This window comes from Wyeomyia smithii, chromosome 2, assembly GCF_029784165.1.
Source record: "Wyeomyia smithii strain HCP4-BCI-WySm-NY-G18 chromosome 2, ASM2978416v1, whole genome shotgun sequence".
NCBI lineage: Eukaryota > Metazoa > Arthropoda > Insecta > Diptera > Culicidae > Wyeomyia > Wyeomyia smithii.
The window spans coordinates 128,253,770-128,279,556 of NC_073695.1; the positions used below are offsets into that span (position 1 = coordinate 128,253,770).

General features: G+C 36.8%; 1 protein-coding gene across 1 annotated transcript in view; it reads left to right on the forward strand.

The window, feature by feature from the left end:
- The window catches only part of LOC129719885 (cell adhesion molecule Dscam2-like), a 414,602-nt gene that overhangs the window by 174,422 nt on the left and 214,393 nt on the right, over nucleotides 1–25,787 (forward strand). Inside the window, exons 6-8 of the mRNA XM_055671300.1 lie at nucleotides 12,274–12,756; nucleotides 12,812–13,028; nucleotides 13,107–13,481. Coding sequence (XP_055527275.1) covers nucleotides 12,274–12,756; nucleotides 12,812–13,028; nucleotides 13,107–13,481 — 1,075 coding nt within the window. The remainder of the gene's footprint in view (nucleotides 1–12,273; nucleotides 12,757–12,811; nucleotides 13,029–13,106; nucleotides 13,482–25,787) is intronic.

The window sequence follows — 25,787 nt, forward strand, 5'->3', positions numbered from 1 at the left end:
TGTGCTAATGCGGCAGAGAAATATAAAAAAAAAATTAAATTTAAATTTTGAATCTATCCCGAGCATCTCCGGGAACGTTCAACTATTTATTGATTTTGATATGATTGATTATATTCAATGAATCGGTTTCGAACTACCGCGAGTGTATTAGAAGTAATTGATTGTTCGGAAAATTTAAACAGTTTACATCGCTTGCCTTTTTTTATTTTAGGATAATTGAAAAGTGTGTATCAATATCACAAAGTTGCATGTTTTTGAGTTCAGGAACAAGGAGAATAAATATAATTTTCATTTTTTATTCTTTCTTCAGTTAATCAGGGTGTACAATTTTTTTTGAAACGGCACAGAAATTTTATAGTTTTATATTCAATTTTTAAATAAATTTGAAATTTTGAAGCTAAGAAAATCTTCACAAATTCGATCTTAACCGTTTTGTCTGCAAAGCCTACAACTATTCACTGGGCTTGCGTGTTTGGAGTGTATAACTGCATAAATCTAGTTTATATATAAAAAATCCGCTTTGTTTAAATCGTGTAGGTCATTCGCATATCCAGGTGCGACAGCCGAAGCGGTGAGGTGTCTCTAATTATTAATACAGCGCTATTTCGAACGTATTCACACCAAGCCGCTGTGCAATGTCCGGGACAGTGCCGTGTTGTCGCCGTGCGAATGAAAAAATATCGTTGCCGACGATATTTTCTGCTTCCCGGAGAGTGCATGGCAGCAACTTGCGATGATGTGACTATGTGGCAGTGAAATATTTTCGTTTTTTTTTGCATTCGCGCCACAGCTTGGACACTGCCCGAAAGCAGTGAGAACAGCGCTTAACTCTGTTATTGTAATTCGCATATAACTTTATATAAACAACCCATCGGTGAATAGGTATGACAAGAGTGAATAGATAAAGGGGACTGAAGCAAGAAAATCCATACGGACCGTCAAACGCTGACGGTACACGAGCAAAGTAAATAAACTTTACTACCACGCTAGACTTGTTAGCAAGGGTATTGTAATCACTAAAAAAAAGTTTATAATAATTTGAGTTTTTATTCTTTTAACAATTTTGATCATTCTATCATTTAAAAAAGCGTACAATAGATTGAATTGAATTTTATTCTGTTTGTTCATTTAATTAAATCATTTCCTGGTAACAACAGGATATGTGTATGAACGCAGCGTTCCAATTGTGTAGACTTGCTTGCCCGATCGATGTCGCAATCGCTGAATTTTTCGTATCAGTCTAGGAAGTGAAATTAAGGAAAAAAATAAACAATTGTTCTCATTACGGAAACTTTGAAATTTTACCAAGGTTCTCCCGCTGGAGCAATTTTACCTATCCCTTTCAATATTTCTGAGCCTTCCAGTTGATCATTGGATCATGTTGTAATAGTTGTTCCTAGAGTTTCCACGAAACTGCTTGGAGGCAACAGTTCGGCAGCAGTCCCAGCAGCAGTAGTAATAGTCCCAGCAGCAACAGTGGTCCCAACAGCAGCAGTAGTCCAGCAACAGCAGTTTCTGGATTAGGATTTACTCTGGTCAAATTAAAAAAAACACACACACAAAGTAAGACAAACCTTCTTCATGTTCTCGTGCTGGTATGTTCCACTCAAGTTCGGCATTGGAAGCTTCAAGCGCACCTGGTATAGACCTCAGCTTCCTGTGACTACGGCCGCGTACAGATTCCGCTCGTAATTAACATGAAGCTACTCGAAATGACAAAAAAAAAATACATTTTATTCATCACTTGCAATTATTTTCTTGTTTACTTACATTGCAAAGTCGGGTGTCTCCGATAGTAAAATAGTCTGCTGGAAGATAGTAAAAGTCAATGCACAGCTTTGCAAGAATCCGTGTGATTCCTTGGAAACTGCAGCGTATCGCCAAAGTGTTTATCTCCAAACGAAGTGCATTGTGAAGAAGTGACCACTGTATCGTCGGATAACGACACAACTCAAAATTTTGAATATTTATTGTCGTAAACTATCATCTCACAAAGCATCTAGCAAAGCTGTGTCCATTTTGTTCCACTAACCAGTACAGAAGCTTATGGGACCACATTTACCATGTTTTTCCCGAAACAAGTAGGTTGGCTGATCGTACTCACCTGTCTCATTGTTTTTCATTGGACCCTAGGAATGAATGCAAGATTTTTCTAAAACTGCAATACTTTTCAACTAAAATCGTGCGCCCTTAGGGTCAGTTTTATTGATGATAGGGAATTATTTTCGTTAAGAGAAAGTCACACAAAGGTATAATAGAATTTAGAGTAAAGGAAAGGTAAGTGATGATGGAGCCTGAGAATAAACCCATGTTAAATTCTTATTGATATCGACTGACAAAGCAGACTCTGTAACCTTGCGGCCACGCAGCTTCCGTCTTAAAAGGTTATGCACTTGTGCTCGCGATAAAAAAATTATTTTTGTTGGTGTAGACAAACGAAATATTTTTGAAAAGTTAATGCACATTTATTCACGCATATCATGTGAAATTTAAAAAAAAAAAAAAAACACTACAGTCATTGTACCAAAACATAATTTTTCCAACGTCTCTCGCGGTGAGCATGTTACAGAAAGAACTTCTTATCAGAAACACAAAAACAAAACATAAAACAAAAAAAAACGAACAAATCCTGTAAGTTGTACCTTTGCGCTGCACATGAATGGTGGATTTTGCATGCTTTTTTTCAGAAATGGTGATCGTTTTACTAAAAGTTTCGTTATTTAAGTGAAAATTTTCGGTAGGAAAAAAATGTAGCTTTAAATTGAAATTCCTTCATTCCCGAGCATGCTATTATTGTTATGAACAAGCCTGTCTAAAATTCAGGCTGATCGAGTTAATGGTTCTTGACGCGCTTGCTATAGCTGTCAAAGTGTATCTACTGCTCAGACGTTTATGATTTTTTGAGAAAAGATACTTTAGTCGAAAAAATGCTAATATTTTTATTGCTTTATCTAAAGGTACATATTAGGGTGGGGAAAAATGATCGATCTTCCAGAACCAAGTTTGTTTGGTTTCTTTTGGGGCTCCAAACAACCCTAAACTTACATGTAGTCGATTGGTTTTGTCTCCGCTTGGCGCATTGCATTTCAAATTTGTATGAAAAGTTGTATGGAAAACCCAACTTTTTTGCATTTACCTTTCTAGAGAGCTCAATAATACTCTAATAATGCACTACATTATGTTAAAGTATAGTATTTTAGATGTCTAACAACTTTGCGAAAGACACTGAAGAGCTAGGATGTCTCTAAAAAGAGCTATAGCTGTTCAAAGTTGAATATGGCGATTTAAATGCAGAAAATCTTGTTTTCTGCCAACATTACCAATGTACCGGCGTCAGTAGGATTCCCATCAGAAGTAGCCTATCGTCACGAGTTTGTACACTTAGCTGGATCCAGCAAACAAATTTAGGTCAATATTCTAGGCGTAGAAAGAATCTACAACGTGTTTCAAAGGTAACTTCTGATGGAAATCTGACTGACGCCGGTACACTGGCAGTGTTGGCAGAAAACATGGTTTGCAACATAAATTTCTACATACTCAACTTTGAACAGCTCTAGATTTTTTATTTGGGACAACCTAGCTCTTTAGTGTCTTCGGCCAAGTTGTTAGGCATCAAAAAACCTACCATTTGAAGTTATGAAACCTATCGTTTGAGCCATTTTGAGCTCTTTAGATTGGAAAATGCATAAAAGTTGGTTTTTCCATACAAATCTCCATATAAATTTGAAATGCAATGCGCCAAGCAGAGACAAAACCAATCGACTTCCGATAAATTTAGGACTGTTTGGGGCCCCAAATAGAACAAAACAAACTTGGTTCTGGCTTTCTGCTATCAAGTTTCGTTTTTTCCATATATCGATTCCCCACCCTAGTACATATCCTTCCATAAAATACAATAAGAAGTATTTCGATTGTTTCAAATAACACAAGTGTATAAATACCGATGAATTTAGTATTGTTAAAAGCCATATGGTGAGCGCATACTTTACTTTCACTGATAAGTGGCTGTATCTGTTTTGAAAATGCAAAAAGCGATAATTCACATAATTATTTTATATAATTTAATTATTATATTTGCCCAGTGGAAGTTACTTCGATGTACCCAAACATTGAGCAATTTCGGATAGGTATTATGTAACATTGGTTTACCAACAACAAAAAGTACAAAGAGTAAAAAGTTTTGAAGCACTGTTTTCAGACACTCTGTCTTTTGAGAAATTTCAAATTAATTTTGAAACGATGTAAAACGAGCTTACCATTGCACAGTGGTTCAATAAGGCAAAAAGTGGAACTTAATTCCATAGCGCCTTTCATCTTCATCCTAGCTTAAAAGTGTCTTCGGAACAATTATTTGTATGAATGACCCGCATAATCGCAAACTGTCAAAAAGAATGAAAAAGTTACTACACTAAAAATAAAAAAAATTAACTTTTTTGTGTTAAGAGATAAAGGAATAGCTTATTCAGAAAAGTTGTAGAAAATTCAAGAATATGAAACTTTGTTGAACAAATGAAAAACCTATCTTTTTTCGGTACAAAGTTATAAAGTGTATTACATGGAACTTACTTAAAACTTATTTTTTTGTACTTAACTTTTGTTAGTTGCATTTTACACGAAAGTGTTGTTCATAGGAATTGTTAGGGCACATATAACACACATTTTTGTCAAAGACCGTATATCTCCAGGACTTTTCCTTATAAAGTTATATCATAATTTACCTTATTTATTCGATAATTTCAACAACGTATAGGTTAAAAAGGGGCAAGTGGAATCATGATGTCAATACTTTTCCTTAAAGTTAAGCAGAAGTACTATAAGATCCTTTAGGTTCCATTTGTCCCAATTCACCTATATAAGAGTACGGCTTAACACAAGAAATACTAACTTTCTTGTGTTAAGAGAAAGAGGAATGATTTATTCGGCAAAGTTTTATAACGTGAAAAAATATCAAACTTTGCTGAACAAATGAAAAGCCTATCTTCATTAGGTACAGAGTTACAAAGTATATTCTATAAAAGTTACTTAAAAGTAATTTTTTTGCACTTAACCTTTATTAGTTACATTTTACAAGAAAACGTAATTCTAGAGAAGCATTTGGACATACAAAACACACGTTTTTGTTGAAGGCCACACATCTCCAGAACTTATCCTTACAAAGTTGTAGCACATTTCAGCATATATTTTCGATAACTTTAACAACGTATAGAATAAAGATCAATCCACCTAAGGTTGGGACGGATGGAACTAATAACAGTTTTGAGCACTCGAGCTAAACTTCGAAAAAAAGTATTGACATCATGATTCTGATTGCCCCTTTTTACTTTATATGTCTTAAAGATATCGAAAAAATAAGCTAAAACATACTATAACTTTGCAAGGAAAAGTCCTGGAGATGTGTGGCCTTCAGGTGTGTTTTGTATGTCCAAATGCTTCTCTAGAATAACGTTTTCTTGTAAAATGTAACTAACAAAAGTTAAGTGCAAAAAATTAACTTTTAAGTAACTTTTACAGAAAATACTCTGTAACTTTGTACTGAAAAAAGATAGGATTTTTATTTGTTCATCAAAGTTTCATATTTTTGAAATTTCTACAATTTTGCTGAATAAACTATTCTTCTATCTCTTAAAACAAAAAAGTTAATTTTTTTTATTTTTAGTATAGTAAACTTTTCATTTTTTTCGACAATTTGCGATTATGCGGGTCATTTATGCAAACAATTGTTCCGAAGACACTTTCAAGACAGGATGAAGGTGAAAGGCGCTATGGAATTAAGTTCCACTTTTTGCCTTATTGGACCATTGTGCATTGGGGTCAGTTCCAACAAAATACTCTCAATCAGAACTTGGACATGCAAAACGTATTGAAAACAATACTGATTACGAATTTCTTCAAGTTTAAAAATTGTTTTCTGCAAACTATTAGAATTTTTTTGAATGAAAACATTCCATCACATGGCGAATTCCTGATTTTCACGTGGAATTGTTCGCTTTCCATGAATGTAACTGATTGAACTGAACTCTATCATTTTTAATGGTAAAATCGTGTGTGATACTTCAATAAACAGTGTGGCCACCCGCTGTTTATTGAAGTATTATATACGATTTTACAATTAATAATGATAGAATTCAGTTTTCTTCACAACTCTGTTAGTTAAGGGGTTATACACCTTTTTGGTTTGCTAAAAACCGAAAAAAATTTTATTGCATTATCTTCAAATACAACATCTTGCGAACATTTTCACGAATTTTTATAAAGATCTGAGCAATAGGAAGAAAGTTAGAGCGATTCGCAGCGCGCCTCGCCACGGCCGCATAAGCTGAACTTGTAACTTTATACGCGTTTTTATCTCGGAATGATGTTTCTCAAAAAATGACTTCACCGTGATCCTGATTGCGGGAAAACTACTGAACCGATTTCCTTCATTTTTTTTTAATTTTCGTTATTGAATTTGCCGGTCCTTGAACGATCGCTTTTTGAAACAAACAGTTACATTTTCTGCAAAAAAAAAATTAATGCGCTCAAAACGTGCATTTTTTGGGATAAACGTTACCGTTTGCACTGAAGACAAAATACTCATAAAAGCGATCAGTCAAGGACCCGGCACACTTCTAAACTAATGAAATAATATGAGTTTTTTAATTTCAGTTGACCCGCTGAGTCTCTATCAGGATCACCGCAAGCCTCTGCAAAAAAATATTGTTTCGGGGAAACGGCCATTACTCCAGTAATAATTAGTATATCTCAAAATCAAACGTATTTTTTTGTTGTTGATAAACTGTACTTTCAGAAAAATACCACCTTGATACAATGAAAATGGTGCTATGCACTTGAAAATAAATTCAAACTTCCCTCATTTTTCTCGACCAAAAAGGTATATAACCCCTTAAGGCATTTTTAACATTTGCGAAATTGTGAAGGGTATGGGACTACTTCAGCAGCGGTTTTCTTTGTTTTGTTTTTATATAGCATTCTAATTCAAAACCTGCCGTAGAGCATCTATCGATGTGACGCAATTCCTTTATTCTATTTCGTGTTCATCATTTTTACTGGGTTCTATTTACATATTTTGATGTGCGTAAAAGGATAATCATACGTCGAAATGACTCCCGACTTTCAAATAATAGAAAATGTATGTGGGCAATATTACAGAAAGCGAGCAGTCAAAATGACGCAGACTATCTTCCTAGGACGCAACTTTGAATGACTATTTGCAAGTAATTATTTTTCTAACATTCATACTTTGCAACAAAGAAACGGGCAACCGATTGAATCGACCATATTTATATACTAAATAGAGTGCTCTATTAGTGATTAAAAATATTTTAACAGGCAACACGGTTTATTTGATTGAGTGTCTTCGGCAAAGTTATAGTTAATTATGTTGTCCTTCGAAAAAAATAACTGTGAAAAAAAAATTTACAAGATAAATTGTTTTTTTTTTCAAAACAGTAGAATTTTTTTTTCTTGAATTTCTCCATGATCGGACAGTCCGCAATATTTAGGAAATCTTTTTAATTATTTATAAAAAAATCAGATTATTTATGAAATGAGTTGTTTTACATAATTAATTTTTGATTGTTCTTTTAATATTTAAAACAAAAAAATTTTTCCAGAGTATATATTTTTGGAAAGACAAAACTATTATCAACAACTTTACCGAAGACGTCACACCGATCTAACAAACCGTTTCATCTCTAAAATATTTATAATCATCAATGCCTTTTCAATATAACATTTTTCAATAGCTTTTCAAAAAAGAGTCGTGTTTCAAAAAATTGAATCAGTAGCACAAAATTACGTCTTTTGCCCATAGAAACGTCTATGCAAAGATTGAAACTTCCAGAAGAGTTTTCTACGCTTGCACAAAAGAGTTTCCTAAACACTTCCGTTTTTGTTTTCAAAAAACAACAAACATTTGATTTTTTTTTGAAAAATTGTTACTGTTATGTAATAACCCTAAAAAACGAAATTGAGTCGCTTGTCGTGCGAGGGAAACGTAGCTTCCAAAAAACGCGTAAGTTTCAAAATCCGCGAGAAAATACCGAGTAAATTCTGAAATCCACGTGAAAAAATTTTACTTGTTTAAATTTTTTCAATCATGTTTAAAAATTACAGCGCAGTGGAATTTATATTAGCGTTATTTGGAAAAACGACGTAAAGAAAATCGTGTAAAAAACAGCCTACTATAGTCTGTTACCGTTACTGTTACTTATTGTAACAATTTAACGCGAAGACGAAAAATCGTGCAAAAATAACCGCGTTATTCGAGAAACGACGTAAAAAAGTCGCGTTATTTGGAAAATCGTCGTAAAAAAAACGTGTAAAATAAAACCGCGTATAAAAAAAAACCGTTTAAAACAAAACCGTGTAAAAAAAGGCTTCACTGTATTCAGAAGAGAAGATTTCCCATTTCTTACCGGCCCGTATCCGCCGTGTAAAAAGCGATTTTGCTGATTAAAAAAATGGAATTAATCGGATTAGCACACTGAAAGTAATTTTAAATGTTCCTTATTTTAAGCTAATCTAATATTTTTGGAAAATTTAAAATGGCGAAAAACATTATAGTAAATTCTGGAGCTAAATTTAGTGGAAAAGATGAACAAAACATATATTTTTCCCATAAACTTGGCTACAGTTTAAAAAAGCTAATCGATTAAAGCTGATCAAACATATCTGTTCTTCTTTTATTTATTTGGATCAGCATTAACACAGGCTTTTTGTTCAAAATAAATTGTGTTCTTATTCGGGTCTTGTGAATTTTTTTCAATATTGATTATATTGTAGATAAAAAGACAAAATATGTAAAATTAATTTTAGAAACTATGCGCTAATAAGCAAGCAAGTCTGTTGACAATTCCCGTTTTCTCAACCGCTATTGTGTATAACTAATAGTGAAAACCTTGAAACACTCGATACTCGCTAGATCAGTTCAACAATAAAAAATAATCAAGTTCTAAACCGTCTCTCGTAACCACGTTTATGAGATGCGGCAAAGTCAATGGTACGGAAGCACGCCTCTCGCTTGGAAACTTCTGTGTACAAATATGCACTGCTGTTGGGGTAGAAGTTTTCAATATTACAGAAAACAAATTTGATTTACACAAAAAACTGGACCAAAAAATTTCCAGTTTAGTCGATCAAGTCTATGTTTCGTGAAGCTTTGATGATTAAGGGCATTCCTTTTGAGAATCATGAATCATCATTTTATTCTACAACGAAGTTTTGCTAAATTACAACGATTTATGCAAGTCTTCATTTCTTACAAAGTGCACTGGTTGTAGTACATGCGCTCTTTAATATTTCAAAGCGAATTCATTTTTGTTTTTATTTTACAGCAAATTATAAATTTCGCAACATGTAAATACATATATTTATTTTTCCAGCTGAATGTTATGTGTTTACAAAAACGCATTTGCCATTGATTTATAATCAATGTTTGGAAACGAAATTTAACAAAAGTTCCCTTAACAGTGGCAAAGAAACAATGTGTCAGTCTAGTTTTGGCAAAAAAAGATACCTAAAGAAGTGCAGTAAAATTTCACAACAAAACATATTTTGCATTGTTTCAATTCGATCAACCCGTTTCTAGCATGCATAGAAGACTTTATAATTTATTTTTACTATACGCTTGCAAATTGACAATTTTCGTCCTACACATTGAACAATTAAAAGCATTTTTAATTGACTCCACAAGCGGTTAAAAAAAAAACGGCCGGATATTATCGTTGTGGTTCGAACTGTTTTTTTTTGTTTTTTTTTTCTGAAACACTGACCTGGCAAGTGCAATTGCACTTATTAAAGATGCAGAAGAATAAACACCAACACCAAACACCAAAACAACACACTTGCTGGTTACCAACCAGCATTCGTTTTTCATCTAGCGCGGAACAATTCCGTTTTAAATTAGCTAGATTTTCCACTTCACTTAAGAATGACATCCACCGCACTTAACTTTCTTGGGCTTTACGTTTTTATTCACATGAAAATAATAAATTTTACACTGTTGCACTGCCCATTCCAGTAAACATATCACCGAAAACAACACCCACCATTAATCAGAAGCCGGATAAACACTTTCGACACTTTTTAACCCGCCGCAACAGTATTTTCTTACTTTAAACACGCGAATTTTTAACGCGACACGAAATAATTAAACTTCAATCACAACTCGATTGAAAATAAAACAATGTTTGCGCTACGTTTGCTTTCGATGAGAATAAACAAGAGTTCAATACACACACCAATACAAAAAATCGTGCATCTGTTTGCGCAACGTTTCCTTTCGGTGAGAATATGGTCTGCGCCAAAGCGAGAAAGACATAAAAAACCGAAAGAAAGAGCGTTGAACACACAATTCGAGCGAATTTCGTTCCACCCGCATGAATTTTGAGAGAAACGGGTCCGATCGTCCGATTCGAGTCCGAGGGAATTCTGACTGGGATAATAAAAAAACACGAGCAAAATACTAATACTTATCGTGCGTCTGTTCTCTGAACTATGGTGTTACTCGAGGATCGTCGCATGGGTGCGACACAATCTTCCTGCACACGCGCTCTTCTTGCTACCTAAGTTCACATTTCACTCACACAAACCCACGGCAAGCGCTCGCGAGAAACGCGTTCCGCCACCGAGAACATGAGGTTTTTAGCAATGGCTTCACTTTCACCGGCAATACGAAACAGCCTAATTTCGTATAACCTTTTTCTCCACCCCTTACAATTAATAAAATCGTGATTACACCACCGAAACACTAAGAAAGATGCGATTATGACACTTTTCGCAACAAGAACTCAATTGATCGGCGCGTACAAGAACTTAATTGATCGGCGCGGAGCATTCGGAAAAAAACGAACCGCACAGGTCGAGCGCTCGCACCCTGCTCAGCAACTACATGCACAATTGATACAAACTGTATTTATATCAATCTGTTTTCTAACCGTCTGGTCTGTTTCATCCTTCAAAATTTCAAGCACATTTGTCAAACTTTAATCAAATTTCAAATGTGAGGCGATGCCTTACTGCCGGTACCCGCATAACTGTCCCATACTGATTTTGGTCACTTTTGAGTTATCATCGGGAATCGACATCATATTTTCTGGAAAAATATTAAAATTGATACTTTTGTATGGAAAAACATGGAAAAAATACCAAGTTGTTTTTGTCCCATGTTGAAAGTACCCGCATTACAGTCCCACTGCATAGTGGTACAAACTGCAAACATATAATTTTGCTCCAGATTAGTGTATATCGAATTATTTTAGGCATATAGAAGTATGTCATTTAATTAACTAGACTAATGTTATTTTTCTGTAGTACATGCTACGTTGCCTATGATAGAGCCGGTTGCTGGTTGAATTTATATGTGATGGGACAAAATATGCGAGTACTTTTGTAATATACCCGCATATTTTGTCCCATTTTGGCTTTTTTTCAAGTTATATAACGTAAAACCAATTCCATCCATGGTTTTTTGTTCTCAACGATAAACATGTGCTGCCATGAAACTGTCATGGTCATTGGTTCTAGATGTAATTGCTGGAAATCAGAAAATTCACGGATAATATTGAATCGCCGTTTTCTTAACATGTTGTTTTTCATTATGGGACAGTTATCCGGGTACCGGCAGCTTATGGCAACACCAGCCGAGGAATGGATTAAGTCGGATTGGATGTTATTCGCTTTTTATCTAAAATTAGTTTCAATACTTTACTATTAGTTTAGAAGATGAATCTAAATTATACTACACTTGGGTTGAAACTAACTCAACTAAACTGCACTTCGATTGATGATAAATTAAATATGCACCTACTTTTTGTCCATATTACATGGTTTTGGTGGTGGTTTTTTTATTCTCCGGGTGTGTACTCCTTGATATTCCCTCGATGATTTTGAACACTATCACCCGCGGGATCTATATGTACAACTGAGGTTCTGCGTTGCCGTTGTTGTTGTTGCTGGCGGTGTGGGTTTGCTGCTCTGTGCTGTGTCTAATCGTGTTAGTGTCTAACCTAATTTATAAAGGGTAATCGCTCCTTTATTAATTTCAACATCTATACTTATCTCATCACTCTTATTTGTTTATTTTACGAATTTCCTTAAATTTTCAAGGTAAATATTTTCTCAATTCGAATTAGTCGAATAGTCGAAAATTTTACTTAGAGAATAGAGTAAATTGAACAAATAAGATTGATGAAATAAATATAGCGATTACTCAAATTGTTATCCAACGCATACAGAAAACTTTAAGAATAACAAATTTTCATTATATTTTAGGCCCACCAGTGATTGAACCTTTCTCATTTCCAAAAAATATTAAAGTTGGTGGTCGAGCTCAGTTAACTTGTTCGGTGTCATCAGGAGACATGCCAGTATATTTCAGTTGGAAAAAAGATGGTACCTCTATCCCGCGAGATCTTCACGTAGTGGAAAAAAAAGAAGAATTTTTTACATTACTCGTTCTGAAAAACATTACATCAAAGCATAGTGGAAAATATACATGCCTTGCATTGAATGCAGCTGCAGAGGTTAATCACACTGCCGAACTACTTGTTCAGGTGCCTCCGACTTGGAAACAGGAACCTTCCGACTTGGCAGTTGTTTTAGGCAGTACAATTACTGTAATATGCAAGGCTGATGGTTTTCCACAACCAAAAATAACATGGTATAGAAGCCAGAGCATACTACCTAACAATTTTCAATCATTTTCATTCAACAATGAGACGCTCAAGGTAAACTATGCCACGTCTTCTGATGCAGGTGAGTGAATTAAAATAGTAGAATACATACTATTAGCTTTAACCAAGTTTTATAGGTTACTACATGTGTGAAGCTTACAACGGAATTGGTAATAAATTGTCCAAAATTATTAAAATTGATGTGAACGTAGCTGTTCATTTCGATAGCCCGGTAAAGAATATATCCGCACGTCGGAACGACGCGGTAATGTTGGAATGCTTAGCTCTGGGTGATGATCCAATAAAAATTGTTTGGACCCATAAAAAGTCGAAAATAGATTTTAACAACTACCGGTAGGTACAAATTTTTGTGTGCTTTGCACATTGCATGTATTGCGTATATGATCATTGAATAGCTAGGTCCGGTTTTAGGTACAATTTAGTCGAGATAAAAGTTGACAATGGAATGCGATCTCAACTGTCTATCAGCCACACAGAGCGATTCGATTCCGGAAAGTATGTCTGTTCAGCGGAAAACTCATACGGAACAAGTGAACAAATAACTTACCTAGCAGTACAAGAAAGACCAGATGCTCCATCTGAACTAGAGGTTTTAGAAGTGGACAGTCGTAAAATAAAGCTATCGTGGAAAAGGCCATATGACGGAATGTCTCCTGTACTTAGCTATCTTGTACAATATCAACCGCTAAGACTTGCTTCAGATTATATTGGAGAAAATATAGATTTGACATGGGAAAATCCATTTGTAACCAACTTAACACTGTCCACGCTAAAAGAAGAAAATAGGTAAATTAAAAAAAAATGGTTTATTTAAGGTGATAGTGTGTAGAAGCCACCACGTGGTCGACTACGAATTTTCAGCGTCACTAGACTCGGGAATAGTTAACCCTTTCCCGCTCATGGTGTTTCTAGAGCACCAAGAATTCTAATCATCATATTTTGACATAAAATAGTTTGTTGTGCTTACGATTGTTCCTTAAACTTTTATATGCTGCCTCATAGCTGGGCATTTTCTTCAAAATACTACAGTTGACAGTAATTTTAGTTAGTCTACAAAGTGTTCAGCTTAAATTTTCTCGTGAAGCTATAAATTTTAATGATAAACTTTGTGAGCGGGAGAGGGGTAATGCGTTATCTATGAAAACACTATTATATGTTTACATCACCATAACAAACATGATAATATGTTTTCACAAGTGATGCACCAACTTTTACCGAGTGGTAAGCATTTGAAAATTCGAAGTTGACCACGTGGTGGCTTAAAGTCGGCCATTTATTGCTTCGACGCACTTCCACCTTAACATCAGCTCTTATTATAATAATAGTTAGTCTAGCTGTGTTAGGTGTTTTCGATGAAAAAAAATTGAAAGTTTGTACAATCATCCCAGTATTCTGGGTCAACCAGTATTCTGGGCCAGTCTATTCTTTGTATTGGTTTCTAGCGTATGTCAGTAACTTTTAATAGTCAAATCGAAGTTTAATTACGTGAACAACATTGCTCTGCGAAACCCCTGCTCTCATGAGCGTAACTCTCAAATTTTCCAATAAATGTTGGTAAACTTCTTTCAGCTGATAACTTGTTGTTGTTTTTGCGCAGTCACAAAAAGTAGGTCGAGTAAAAGAGCATCCGTTGAAAACATCGTTTAATTCAACAAAATGAATGCGACTACAAACAATTGGTATGTATTCATCGAATTACGAAATAACCGCTCTGAATCTCGCATTTTTACAATTCTGATACCTTTGAAACATTGGCCCATAATGCTGGTCACAAATTTCACTTTTCCAGTTGGGCCACCCAATATACACTTTGTATTGATTCCTAACGTATGACCATAGCCGGATTAAGGAGGAGAGGGCACGGAGGCCATAACCTAATAATATCTAAACATATGAAAATACAGTCCTGCAATATAGGCTCAGAAATTACTAAACCGATCAGCATGAAATTTTGTAAATAAAGGTTTTAGGGTCGGGTTCCTAAGATAGTTCGAGACCCCTCACTATTTTGGAAGGAAGGAATATCATACAAATAAAATAAAAATTCCTGCACATGAAAAAGATCTGCACATTTTCAATGCTTGTTTAAAATTGAAGGTAAAGCTAGAAAATAAACAAAAATATTTCAGTACTTATTTTTTAGATGCGGGTATTGAATAGAAGAGCTACTTAGCACAGAAAAAAATTAGTTGCAGCCGCAACTTTATTTTCTGTAAACAGAATTGCTTAAGGGGGCGATCTTACCTCGCTTACCCCTAAGTAAATGGTGCCAAATTTGGCATGTAACAGTTTTTTAAGCCTAGAAATATTTCCATGGTAGTTCGACACCCTCCGTCTTCTGTAAGGGAGAGGTTCCATACAAATCAAACAGAAATTTCGTACAACTCGAGAACCAAACAAGCAAATACAACCAAATTTGGTATGTGAATGTTGTTAATAGTAACAAATATGTTCATAGTAATTCGACACCCCTTCCTTTTTCGTAAGATTTTTAAACCAAAAAATATTTCCATGGGGGTTTGATACCCTTCCCTCTTTTGGAGGGAAGGTGTCCCATATAAATAAAACACAAACTTTGCACAACTCCAGAACCAGCCAAGTAAAAGCAACCAAGTTTGACATGTGGATGTTTTTGGTGGTAACAAATATGTCCATTAGGGTGCCAATCATCGTATGGAAAAAAATTGACCAGAAAATTACAAAAAAAAACTCTATACAAAATGTTCACCTGCTCGAGAAAACACCCTGTGCAAAATTTCAGCTCAATCGGACTTAAAATGGAGTGGCGCAAAGTGATTGAAGTTTTTGAAAATTGAAAAATCACCCAAGGAGTACGTGAAATTTCGGTTTTCGAGTTTTTTTTTTGATGCCAAATGACTTAAAAACGCATGAAACGTCGAGAATTGGTTTCATCTGAAAATTTTTTTTTTTTGCAAAAATCGACTCTCTGGGACTGGTCGTTTTATTGATTGTGGAAGGCGGAGTTTAAAACATTTAGAATTTATTTAATGAAATTGATCGCCAGTCTCTCGAAATAGCCTGTATAATGATATACACTAGAACCAGCATCGAATACATTGTATTTCATTAGGGTGTACTATGGTCGGAATCGTGAAATTTCACGACAAAAATCTGTAATTCGGAAACCATAGATGCTAGTAAGTTCTTGTCTTCTAGAAAGTTTCTCTACTAAGAGAAATCTATCTTTTGGTATGAATGGTTACTAGGGTGGTCCTATTGTACTCAAAATAAAAATTGTAACTTTTTTATCTTACGACATAGAGCATATTGTTTTCTACAAAATTATAGATAAATTAATTTCATGAAACTTTGTTAAAAAAACTATTTCTCTATCTTGTTTTTTCACTGTTCTATGGCAATTTTTCTAAATTCATTTTGTGTCCTCTAGGCTTAAAACGCATTTAAAAACTAGAAGTTTTTACACAAAAATTTTCCAATCCACCATTCAAAACCATCTAGTCATTCCAACTTAATTTTTATTCGGAAAATTCGTTCGAGTGACTTTTGGGGCATGAAAAAGCGCTTATTTTGATTCAAATAAATAGTTTCCAGTGCTTGTTGAAAATAAATTATCGTTGTTTTTAAATTAAAAATGACATTTTAATAGGGTTCTCTATATATTCGAATGTTTACAAAGTTAAATTGTTTTTTATTATTCCAAAAACTCTTTCCACTCAATCGTAGACCTTTGAATATCTGTTCTTTTTTTGTCAGATCTAGCTGCAAGAATTGGATCTGACGAATCCATAGCACGATAAGAAACATCCGTAAAATTAGCAGCTCTAGAAATTTTTCGGGCGTGAAATTGGCGATCGTTCCGATAGTACTTGTTTCTAGCTTCAGAGCCTTGTTCGCCCATAAATCCCGTTGAGAGGAGTAGACTTGCCACGATCCTTGTAGAATGAACAAAAATTTTGTGAAGTGTCGCAGGCATGGGATACCACCCGTATTGGTTCACGTACATATTGAATGTCACGTCACAAAGTTTATCGAAGTCCGCTATGTCTATCTGTGTAATTCATAATAGTAAAGTCACCAAGTAACGATTATACTGTTAGGTTATTATGGTAACCACAATGCTGTTATGTATTACCGTTATGTATCACATATATGTAGAACATACTTCCCGCGAGTATGCTTACAGTGATCCTTTGATATTTGAGTACCACACACTAATGGCAACGATTTCCTCCAACGTGTATGTGAATAAGTAGTAAAAACACTGCTGGAGATTGATATGCAATGCTACCGACATAAAAAAAAAACATGAACTTCACACGCTGTTACCAAATAACGCTATTTTCGAGTATATTTTATGCATTCACACGCTGTTACCAAATAACGCTATTTTCGAGTATATTTTATGCATTTATTTGGCTGATACAACAATATGACACCAACAACATTTCGAAACATAGATAATTTATTTTCAACAAGCACTGGAATCTATTTGTTAAATTCAAAATAAGCGCTTTTACATGCCCCAAAAGTCACTCGAACGAATTTTCCGAATAAAAATTAAGTTGGAATGACTAGATGGTTTTGAATGATGGATTAGCAAATTTTTGTGTAAAAACTTTTAGTTTTTAAATGCGTTTTAAGCCTAGAGGACACAAAAGTTGACAAATTCTACAACATGGATTTTGAAGGTGAAACTATGTACTTTCATCCTAAACGTGTTGTTGTTGCATATATGTGCAAACAAAGGAGTAGGGTGCCTCCAAAAAGTGTCATTTTAGAACGAAAAAACACGTGAAACTTTTTTCTCTGAATAGTTAGCAATTATCTATTGGTGTCAAAATATGCAGTTTTTCACGCCCTGAAAGTCACTCGAACACTACTTTGAAATCCGAATAAAACTGAAAAAACTAGAGCAACAATAGTGCTTTTTTTTTCGAACCACCCCAAATGAATTTAGAAAAATTGCCATAGAACAGTGAAAAAACAAGATAGAGAAATAGTTTTTTTTTAAAAAGTTTCATAAAATTAAATTATCTATAATTTTGTGGAAGACAATATTGCTCTATGTCGTAAGATAAAAAAGATAAAATTTTTACTTTGAGTACAATAGGACCACCCTAGTAACCATCCATACCAAAAGATAGATTTCTCTTAGTAGAGAAACTTTCTAGAAGACAAGAAATTACTAGCATCGATGGTTTCCGAATTACAGATTTTTGTCGTGAAATTTCACGATTCCGACCATAGTGGGGTGGTTCAATTATTCGACATAGGGTTTTTTTAAATGGGAGAATTTGTTAGTAGCTTAAGTATTTATGATAAATATTAGTAAATAATGAGTATGTGTGTCCAATCACAAATGGTGACTTCTCAACACTGTTAGAAATTTGTAATTTTAATTATCAGTATTTGATTGCTTTCGCAATTAGAATTTATCATTCGTAGGGATTTAAACCTACTTGTCAAAAAAGGGGAAGTAAACTTACAACTAACTTAATTGCTAACTTATTGGCTATAAAGAGAGCTTATCGTAGCAATTGAGGATTGCAACGATTTTTGTCGTTTGTTTATAATTTTATTCGACATAGCTTCTAACGTTTCAACACCAGTAAGTCTATGTAATTCGATTTTACCAAACCAAGGAGGACGCTTCAAAATCATTTTCAGAATTTTATTCTGAACCCTTTGGAGCGTTTTCTTCCTTGTTGAATAGCAACTTGACCAGATCGGTACAACCTAAAGCATTGCTGGTCTAAAACTTCGTTTGTAAATCAAAAGCTTGTTTTTTAAACAAAGTTTAGACTTCCTGTTAATGAAAGGTTATAAACATCTCGTTTATTTGATGCACTTGGCTTGTATACTCTCAATGTGCTCTTTGAAAATAAGTTTTTTAACGTAAATTAGTCCCAAGTACTCAACCTTGTCAGACCAACTTAAAATAACCCTATTCATCTTTTTTTTTCTTCATCTATAATTTATTTGACACGGCACAAATACAATTTAATGTTTAACGGCGCCAATTATATCTGGTAGCTTACTTCCTAAAGTATCTTAATAACTAAAAGCAAATTTTTTATCCTCGCTGCCGACTACGAGCTGAAACTAAATCTAACTTAAAGCTAGAATGTTTTGCATTAAAAGCACTGATTTGTTGTTTGATGGTTTTCCATCGCCATAGGTAAGCAGCATATTGAATATGTTCCGCTGCTGGGCCAAGATATTACGGACTGGCATATTGGGTTGTCTCCCTCGGGACCTGAGAGTATCATGCGTGTCTAGTTGCTGTTTCCGGATCCGGGGTCTTAACGTGTTCTTGTCGTTTGGTTGGATGTAGGCGGAAGGGAATAGGATTAAACTGGGAAGTGGATGGATTTCAGGAAAACGTATATAAGGGACATGTAGGATAGGTCACGGCTCGCCAAGACATCACGAACAGGAACAGCCGGCTGCCTATTTTCGGCCTGCAGGGAAGCTATTAATTTAGACCTGGCATCACGGTGTACAGGGCATGACCAAACCACATGCTCTATGTCGTGATAACCCTCACCACAGGCACAGATACCACTTTCCCCGAGCCCAACACGACGGAGATGCGCGTCAAATCTATAGTAATTGGACATAAGCCGGGACATCACGCAAATGAAATCCCGACCTACATCCAACCCCTTGAACCACGGGTTCGTCGATACTTTGGGGATTATGGAATGTAACCACCTTCCCAATTCCCCTCTGGTCCAAGCATTTTGCCAACTGATGATCGTATTCTGACGTACAAGTGCGAAAAATTCATTAAAAGCAATTTGTCTTTCATAAATATCACCGTTTGTTGCGCCCACCTTAGCCAAAGAGTCCGCTTTCTCATTGCCCGGTATCGAGCAGTGAGAAGGGACCCACGCTAAGGTAATCTGAAACGATTTTTCGGATAAAGCACTCAGATGTTCCCGTATTTTCCCCAGGAAATACGGAGAGTGCTTAACATCTTTCATCGATCGAAGAGCCTCAATGGAACTGAGACTGTTCGTAAAGATGAAATAATGGTCCGTGGGCATTTTTTTCGATAATCCCTAGGGTGTACTTAATTGCAGCCAATTCTGCGACGTAAACAGAAGCAGGATTATCGAGCTTATGGGAGACGGTTAAATTGTTATTGGAAATACCGAAGCCATTGGACCCATCAAGAAGTGATCCGTCAGTGTAGAACATATTGTTGCAGTTGATGTTTCGATATTTATTGGAAAAAATTTTGGGGATCTGCTGCACGCGTAAATGATCCGGGATTCCACGAGTTTTTTCTATCATGGATGTATCGAAAAACACAGTAGAATCAGAAGTATTTGATAAGTCGACACGATTTGGAGTATTCGAAGAAGGGCTAATATTTTGGGACATGTGATTGAAATACAATGTCATAAAACGGGTTTGAGAATTAAGTTCGATTAACCTTTCAAAATTTTCAATCACGGGACGGTTCAAGACCTCACATTTGATAAGAATACGAGAAGACAGGCTCCAAAAGCGGGTTTTCAATGGTAGTACTCCAGCTAAGACCTCCAAACTCATCGTATGGTTCGATTGCATGCAACCTAAGGCGATACGCAAACAACGATATTGTATTCGCTCCAGTTTGATCAGATGTGTGTTTGCTGCGGAGCGGAAGCAGAAACACCCGTATTCAATAACAGACAATATCGTTGTTTGGTAAAGCCTTATAAGGTCTCCTGGATGGGCTCCCCACCATTGTCCGGTTATTGTACGAAGAAAATTCACTCTTTGTTGACATTTTTTCATCAGATACCTCACGTGACAACCCCAGGTGCCTTTAGAGTCGAACCAGATACCAAGATATTTGTGTACCAAAACCTAAGAAATCGTTTTACCCATTAATTGTGTTTGAAGCTGAGCAGGTTCATGCTTCCTAGAAAAAACTACTATCTCAGTCTTCTCCGGAGAGAATTCGATACCTAGCTGTAAAGCCCAAGCAGACAAATTGTCCAAGGTATCTTGCAATGGTCCTTGCAAATCGGCAGCTTTGGCTCCTGTAACAGAGATTACACTGTCGTCTGCAAGTTGTCTTATCGTGCATGAATTTGCCAGACGTCGATGTCATTTACATAAAAGTTGTAAAGAAGGGGGCTTAAACATGAGCCCTGGGGAAGACCCATGTAGCTAATGCGAAAAGTTGCCAAATCGCCGTGCGTAAAATGCATGTGCTTTTCGGACAACAAATTGTGCAAAAAATTGTTCAAAATTGGAGAAAATCCTTGTCGGTGAAGTTTGCCCGAAAGAATGTCAATAGAAACGGAATCAAAAGCCCCCTTAATGTCCAAGAACGCAGACGCCATTTGTTCTTTGCGAGCATACGCCAGCTGAATATCTGTTGAAAGCAGCGCAAGACAATCATTCGTCCCTTTGGCACGGCGGAAGCCAAATTGAGTATCCGATAGTAGGCCATTTGATTCGACCCAATGGTCTAAACGACGGAGTATCATTTTTTCCATCAATTTCCGGATACAGGATAGCATTGCAATCGGCCTATAAGAGTTGTGATCAGAAGCTGGTTTCCCTGGTTTTTGGATGGCGATCACCTTCACTTGCCTCCAATCCTGCGGTACAATGTTTTGCTCCAGGAACTTATTGAACGAGTTCAACAAGCGCATCTTGGCATTGCCGGGTAGATTCTTCAACAAGTTGAATTTGATTCTATCTAACCCAGGCGCGTTATTGTTACAGGACAGGAGGGCAACTGAAAATTCTGCCATCGTAAAAGGTGATTCTATCGCGTCGTGGCCCGGAGACGCATCACGAACAATATTTTGCTCAGGAACAGAGTCCGGACATACTTTCCTGGCAAAATCAAATATCCACCTACTTGAAGACTCCTCGCTTTCGTTGACCGTTACGCGATTCCGCATTCTTCGGGCTGTGTTCCAAAGAGTGCTCATCGATGTCTCCCTCGACGTCTCGTTCACGAACCGACGCCAATATCCGCGTTTCTTTGCTTTCGCCAAGCTTTTAAGCTTGGTATCAAGCTCCGAATACCGTAAATAGTCGCCAGGTATACCTCCCTTCTGGTAGGCCAGAAACGCGTCGGATCTTTGCGTGTAGACATCGGAGCACTCTTGGTCCCACCACGGAGTGGGAGGCCGTTCTTTAATCGTTACGCCGGGATATTTCTTCGTTTGGGCTTGCAACGCGGCGTCGAGAATCAAGCCCGCGAGGAGGTTGTATTCTTCAAGTGGTGGATGATGTTGAATCAAATCGACCGCTTTTGAAATCATTTCCTCGTATAACTTCCAATCGACCGATCGGAGGAGCGGTTATCATTGTAAGGGGAACCCCAAGCCACGCCATGAGAGTTGAAGTCTCCCAAAATCAAACGTGGCGAGGGAAGAAGTTCTATTAAATCAAAGAGCAGCCGTTGCTCAACCTGTGCTCTGGGAGGAATATATACTGAGGCAATACAAAGCTCTTTACCTTGTATTGTCATTTGACATGCGACAACTTCGATGCCTGGAATCGAGGGGAGGTTAATACGATAAAAAGAATAGCACTTTTTAATCCCTAAAAGTACTCCTCCATATGGCGTGTCTCGATCAAGGCGAATAATATTAAAATCATGGAAGTTGAGATCAATATTTGAAGTAAGCCAAGTTTCACAAAGGGAAAATGCATCGCATTTGTTTTTATTTATCAAAACTTTAACCGAATCAATTTTTGGTAAAATACTTCTACAATTCCACTGTAAGACAGAGATAGAATCATTCATATACGCAGTTGAATTAGGCATCGAAGGATACAATCGCTGCAAGGAAGGGCCATTGGGCAGTCAACTGCTTCAAAAATGATCTAACTGTTGGGAGAAATGCTGTAAGAAAAATTTTAATTGGATCGGGTACATTGAAAGTTTCAAAAATCCAGTCCACAATGTCAGAAAATTTCACTAATCCAGAGTTTGTTTCATCAACTGGATGTGCAAGAGAAACAACTGGGGTTTTAGATGTTCCTGGCAGTGCTGGGAACTCCTTCTGGGACTTTATTTTGCAAGCCCAGGAGGAGTTTGCTTCGGTTTTTCCGCAGCACTGTTTGGTTTGCTTGTAACTTTCATTTCACTTTGAGAAATCTTAGGACCTTTTCTGGGAAGTTTAGGAGAGGAAATATTTTTCCTCTTTTTAAACTCCCCAGGATTGGCGTAAGATGTTCCCGCTGGTGAATCGTCAGAATCGGTTTCATCAGAGGACAACAGATCATAAGGGTTTGATGTAATGGGAGAAGTGGTAACGGTCTTCTTCAGCATCTCAGCGTAAGAACGCTTCGAACGCTCTTTGAGAGACCTCTTTATTTTATCCCTGCGCTGCATGTACACCGCACATGTCGAGAGCTCATGCTGACTCTCCCCACAGTGAATGCATTTTTCAGCATTTTTACTGCAGGAATCATCCGCATGGTTCTCCCCACACTTGCCACAACGTGCCTTATTGTAGCAGTAGGCGGCGGTGTGGCCTAACTGCTTACAATTCAGGCAGTTCATGACGCGAGGCACATATAATCGCACAGGGAGACGAACCCGGTGGATCGAGACGTGGCTTGGTAGCGCTGACCCGGCGAACGTAACTCGAAACGAGTCTGACGGGGTGTATACTGTTTTGCCACCGATGATCGATGCTGACCGCAATTGCTTGCAGTCGAGCACCTTTACATCGGGACAGGTTTTGTTTTTAAAGCACCCTTTGGCACTTGCCAGTATACACTCGACGGACAGACTCGAATCGGTTATGACACCGTCGATCTCCACGTCTCGTGCGGGTATGTAAACGCGATACTCGTGTGTGAAGAGCTCAGAGCAAGCTATATCGTTGGCCTCTTTCAGGTTACTGACCACGACACGGAGCTTGTTATGCCGGACCTTGGAAATTTCGGTCACGCCCTTGTACTCCTTCGTCAGGTCTTTAGAAATCTGCAAGAGGTTCAACTGTTTCGATTTCGGTCCCGCCTTTGGCCGAAAATAGACAGTATAGCTGCCCTGGGCTCCGTCTGGGTAAAGCCTGGGGCGATGGGGGACTGAAGAATGAACAGGGGAAGGGGTAACAGAAGGGTCAGAGTCAGAGGGGTTCGGGGATGGTGGCGCGGGAGGCGAGGGATCTACATCCATCCCGCTAAGTCTAGCGCACTAGCGCCGACAAGAGCACGTACCTTTTTACTTCTCCCTTCCAGTAAGGTTGGTTGTCCGATCGTTCGAAGTTGCAGCCGTTACAGCCAGCAGCACCAATACAGCAGCACCAAACAGCCACCAGCAGCGAGCCAGGTGTGAGATCACTCCACACAGCGATACAACTCACTGTCAACTGATGGCTTCTTCTTTTTCCTCTTTTGTGTCTCGTCCACTGCTGTAGCACAATTCAGCCAGCAGCCAAATCGGCTTACGCACCAGCTGGTAGTCACGATGCGAAACAGTTGCACAAAGGCGCGACCTTGAACCCGGATTTATTTCACTCGACCAGGCAAACAATGCCAACACTTGTTCACACGTCTTTTGTTTTATATTCTATCGGAGCGATCACCGATCACACGTCCGATACTGATGCGTGTTCGGCACAGAATGAACCCTATTCATCTTGACAACGTGATAATTGTTTGGCTTGAAGAAAGAAGCTCTAGTCTTATGCGGAAATATTATAATTTGAGTTTTAGAACCATTGGGATATTCGACATAGGGTGATTCATAATATTAAGTAACAATGAGCATAAAATAAAAAAAATCACTTTTCACTGAATACCTATAGAAAAATTCCTGAAAATATAATATTTGTTATATCATTGTCGTTAGGATGGCTTTGAAAATTGTTGAATTGGAAAAAATACCATGCAAAATCGCAAGATACTGCAAAACAAATTTACAAAATGTTTCAAAAAACTACAAAAAAAAACCCAAAATTATCCACCTAGCGGTCGGACCAAGCCTTTCTCATTCGTACTTATTATTTGTTAAAATAGTTTTACACGACACACATTTCAGAAAAAATACCCCTTGATAATATTTGCTGGATTTATTTATCCCTCTTAAATAACAGATCATTGGTAGCAGTGAAACCATACCGAACATTTAAAACATAATCTTCAAACATATGAGCCGTTGAGAGCAAAAGTGGTACATGTGCCATTTTTACACTTTTTGCGTTTTTTGCATAAATTGATGCAGAACGCAATAATGTACTAGAATATCTAAGAAAAACCGAAATCTGATAACCTAAACCAAAGTTATAGCCAACACAATTTTTGGTGATTACCTTAATCACCATTTCGTTGAGAGCAAAAGTGGTACATGTCCAGTCATGCACAGACTGGATGAATTTTAAGTCGAGAATCTTAGGATATAAAACAATCATGTCTTCAACAAAGTTGGTCAAGTGATTGAGTACTTTCCGATGAAGATCTGTCTGCTTTGGAATTTTCTCACTACGTGGCGCTAGTGTACCCGTGACTATTTTGTAACAGAAAGCTTTCACCTATTTCAGTATCAACTCGTCTGCTGTTACCAAATACATATACACTAGCGCCACGAGAGACAGAATTCCTTAACAAACAGATCATCATTCTATAGTACTCAATCACTTGGACAACTCTGCTGAAGAAATGAATATTCTATGTCCTAAGACTAGAGAGCTATAATGCATCCTTCTTGCTCACACTGGACATGTACCACTTTGCTCTCAACGTTTTCTGGGTGTCATTATTTTTTCCATAGAACAAAAGTGGTACATGATTTTCCATTGAATTTTGTGTAAGTTTCTCAACCAGAACTCGTTATGCTTTCATGTACCGTCTTTTGAAACCTTTCCAGTAATGATTTAGTGTAGTTATGCTGGAAAAAATTGTTGAAAATAATTTACTATTTGAGTGTTTTCGTTTATCGCGCTCCCGAAAAATTCACTCAATGGCACATGTACCACTTTTGCTCTCAACGGCTCATATATGAACATACTTTCACACAAGCGAATAACATGAAATAAATATGTTTCGAATATATGACGCGATTTTTTTTTTTGATCGTGGTATAATCGAAACGTCACTGTACTCATATATACTGCCGGTACCCGGATAACTGTCCCATAA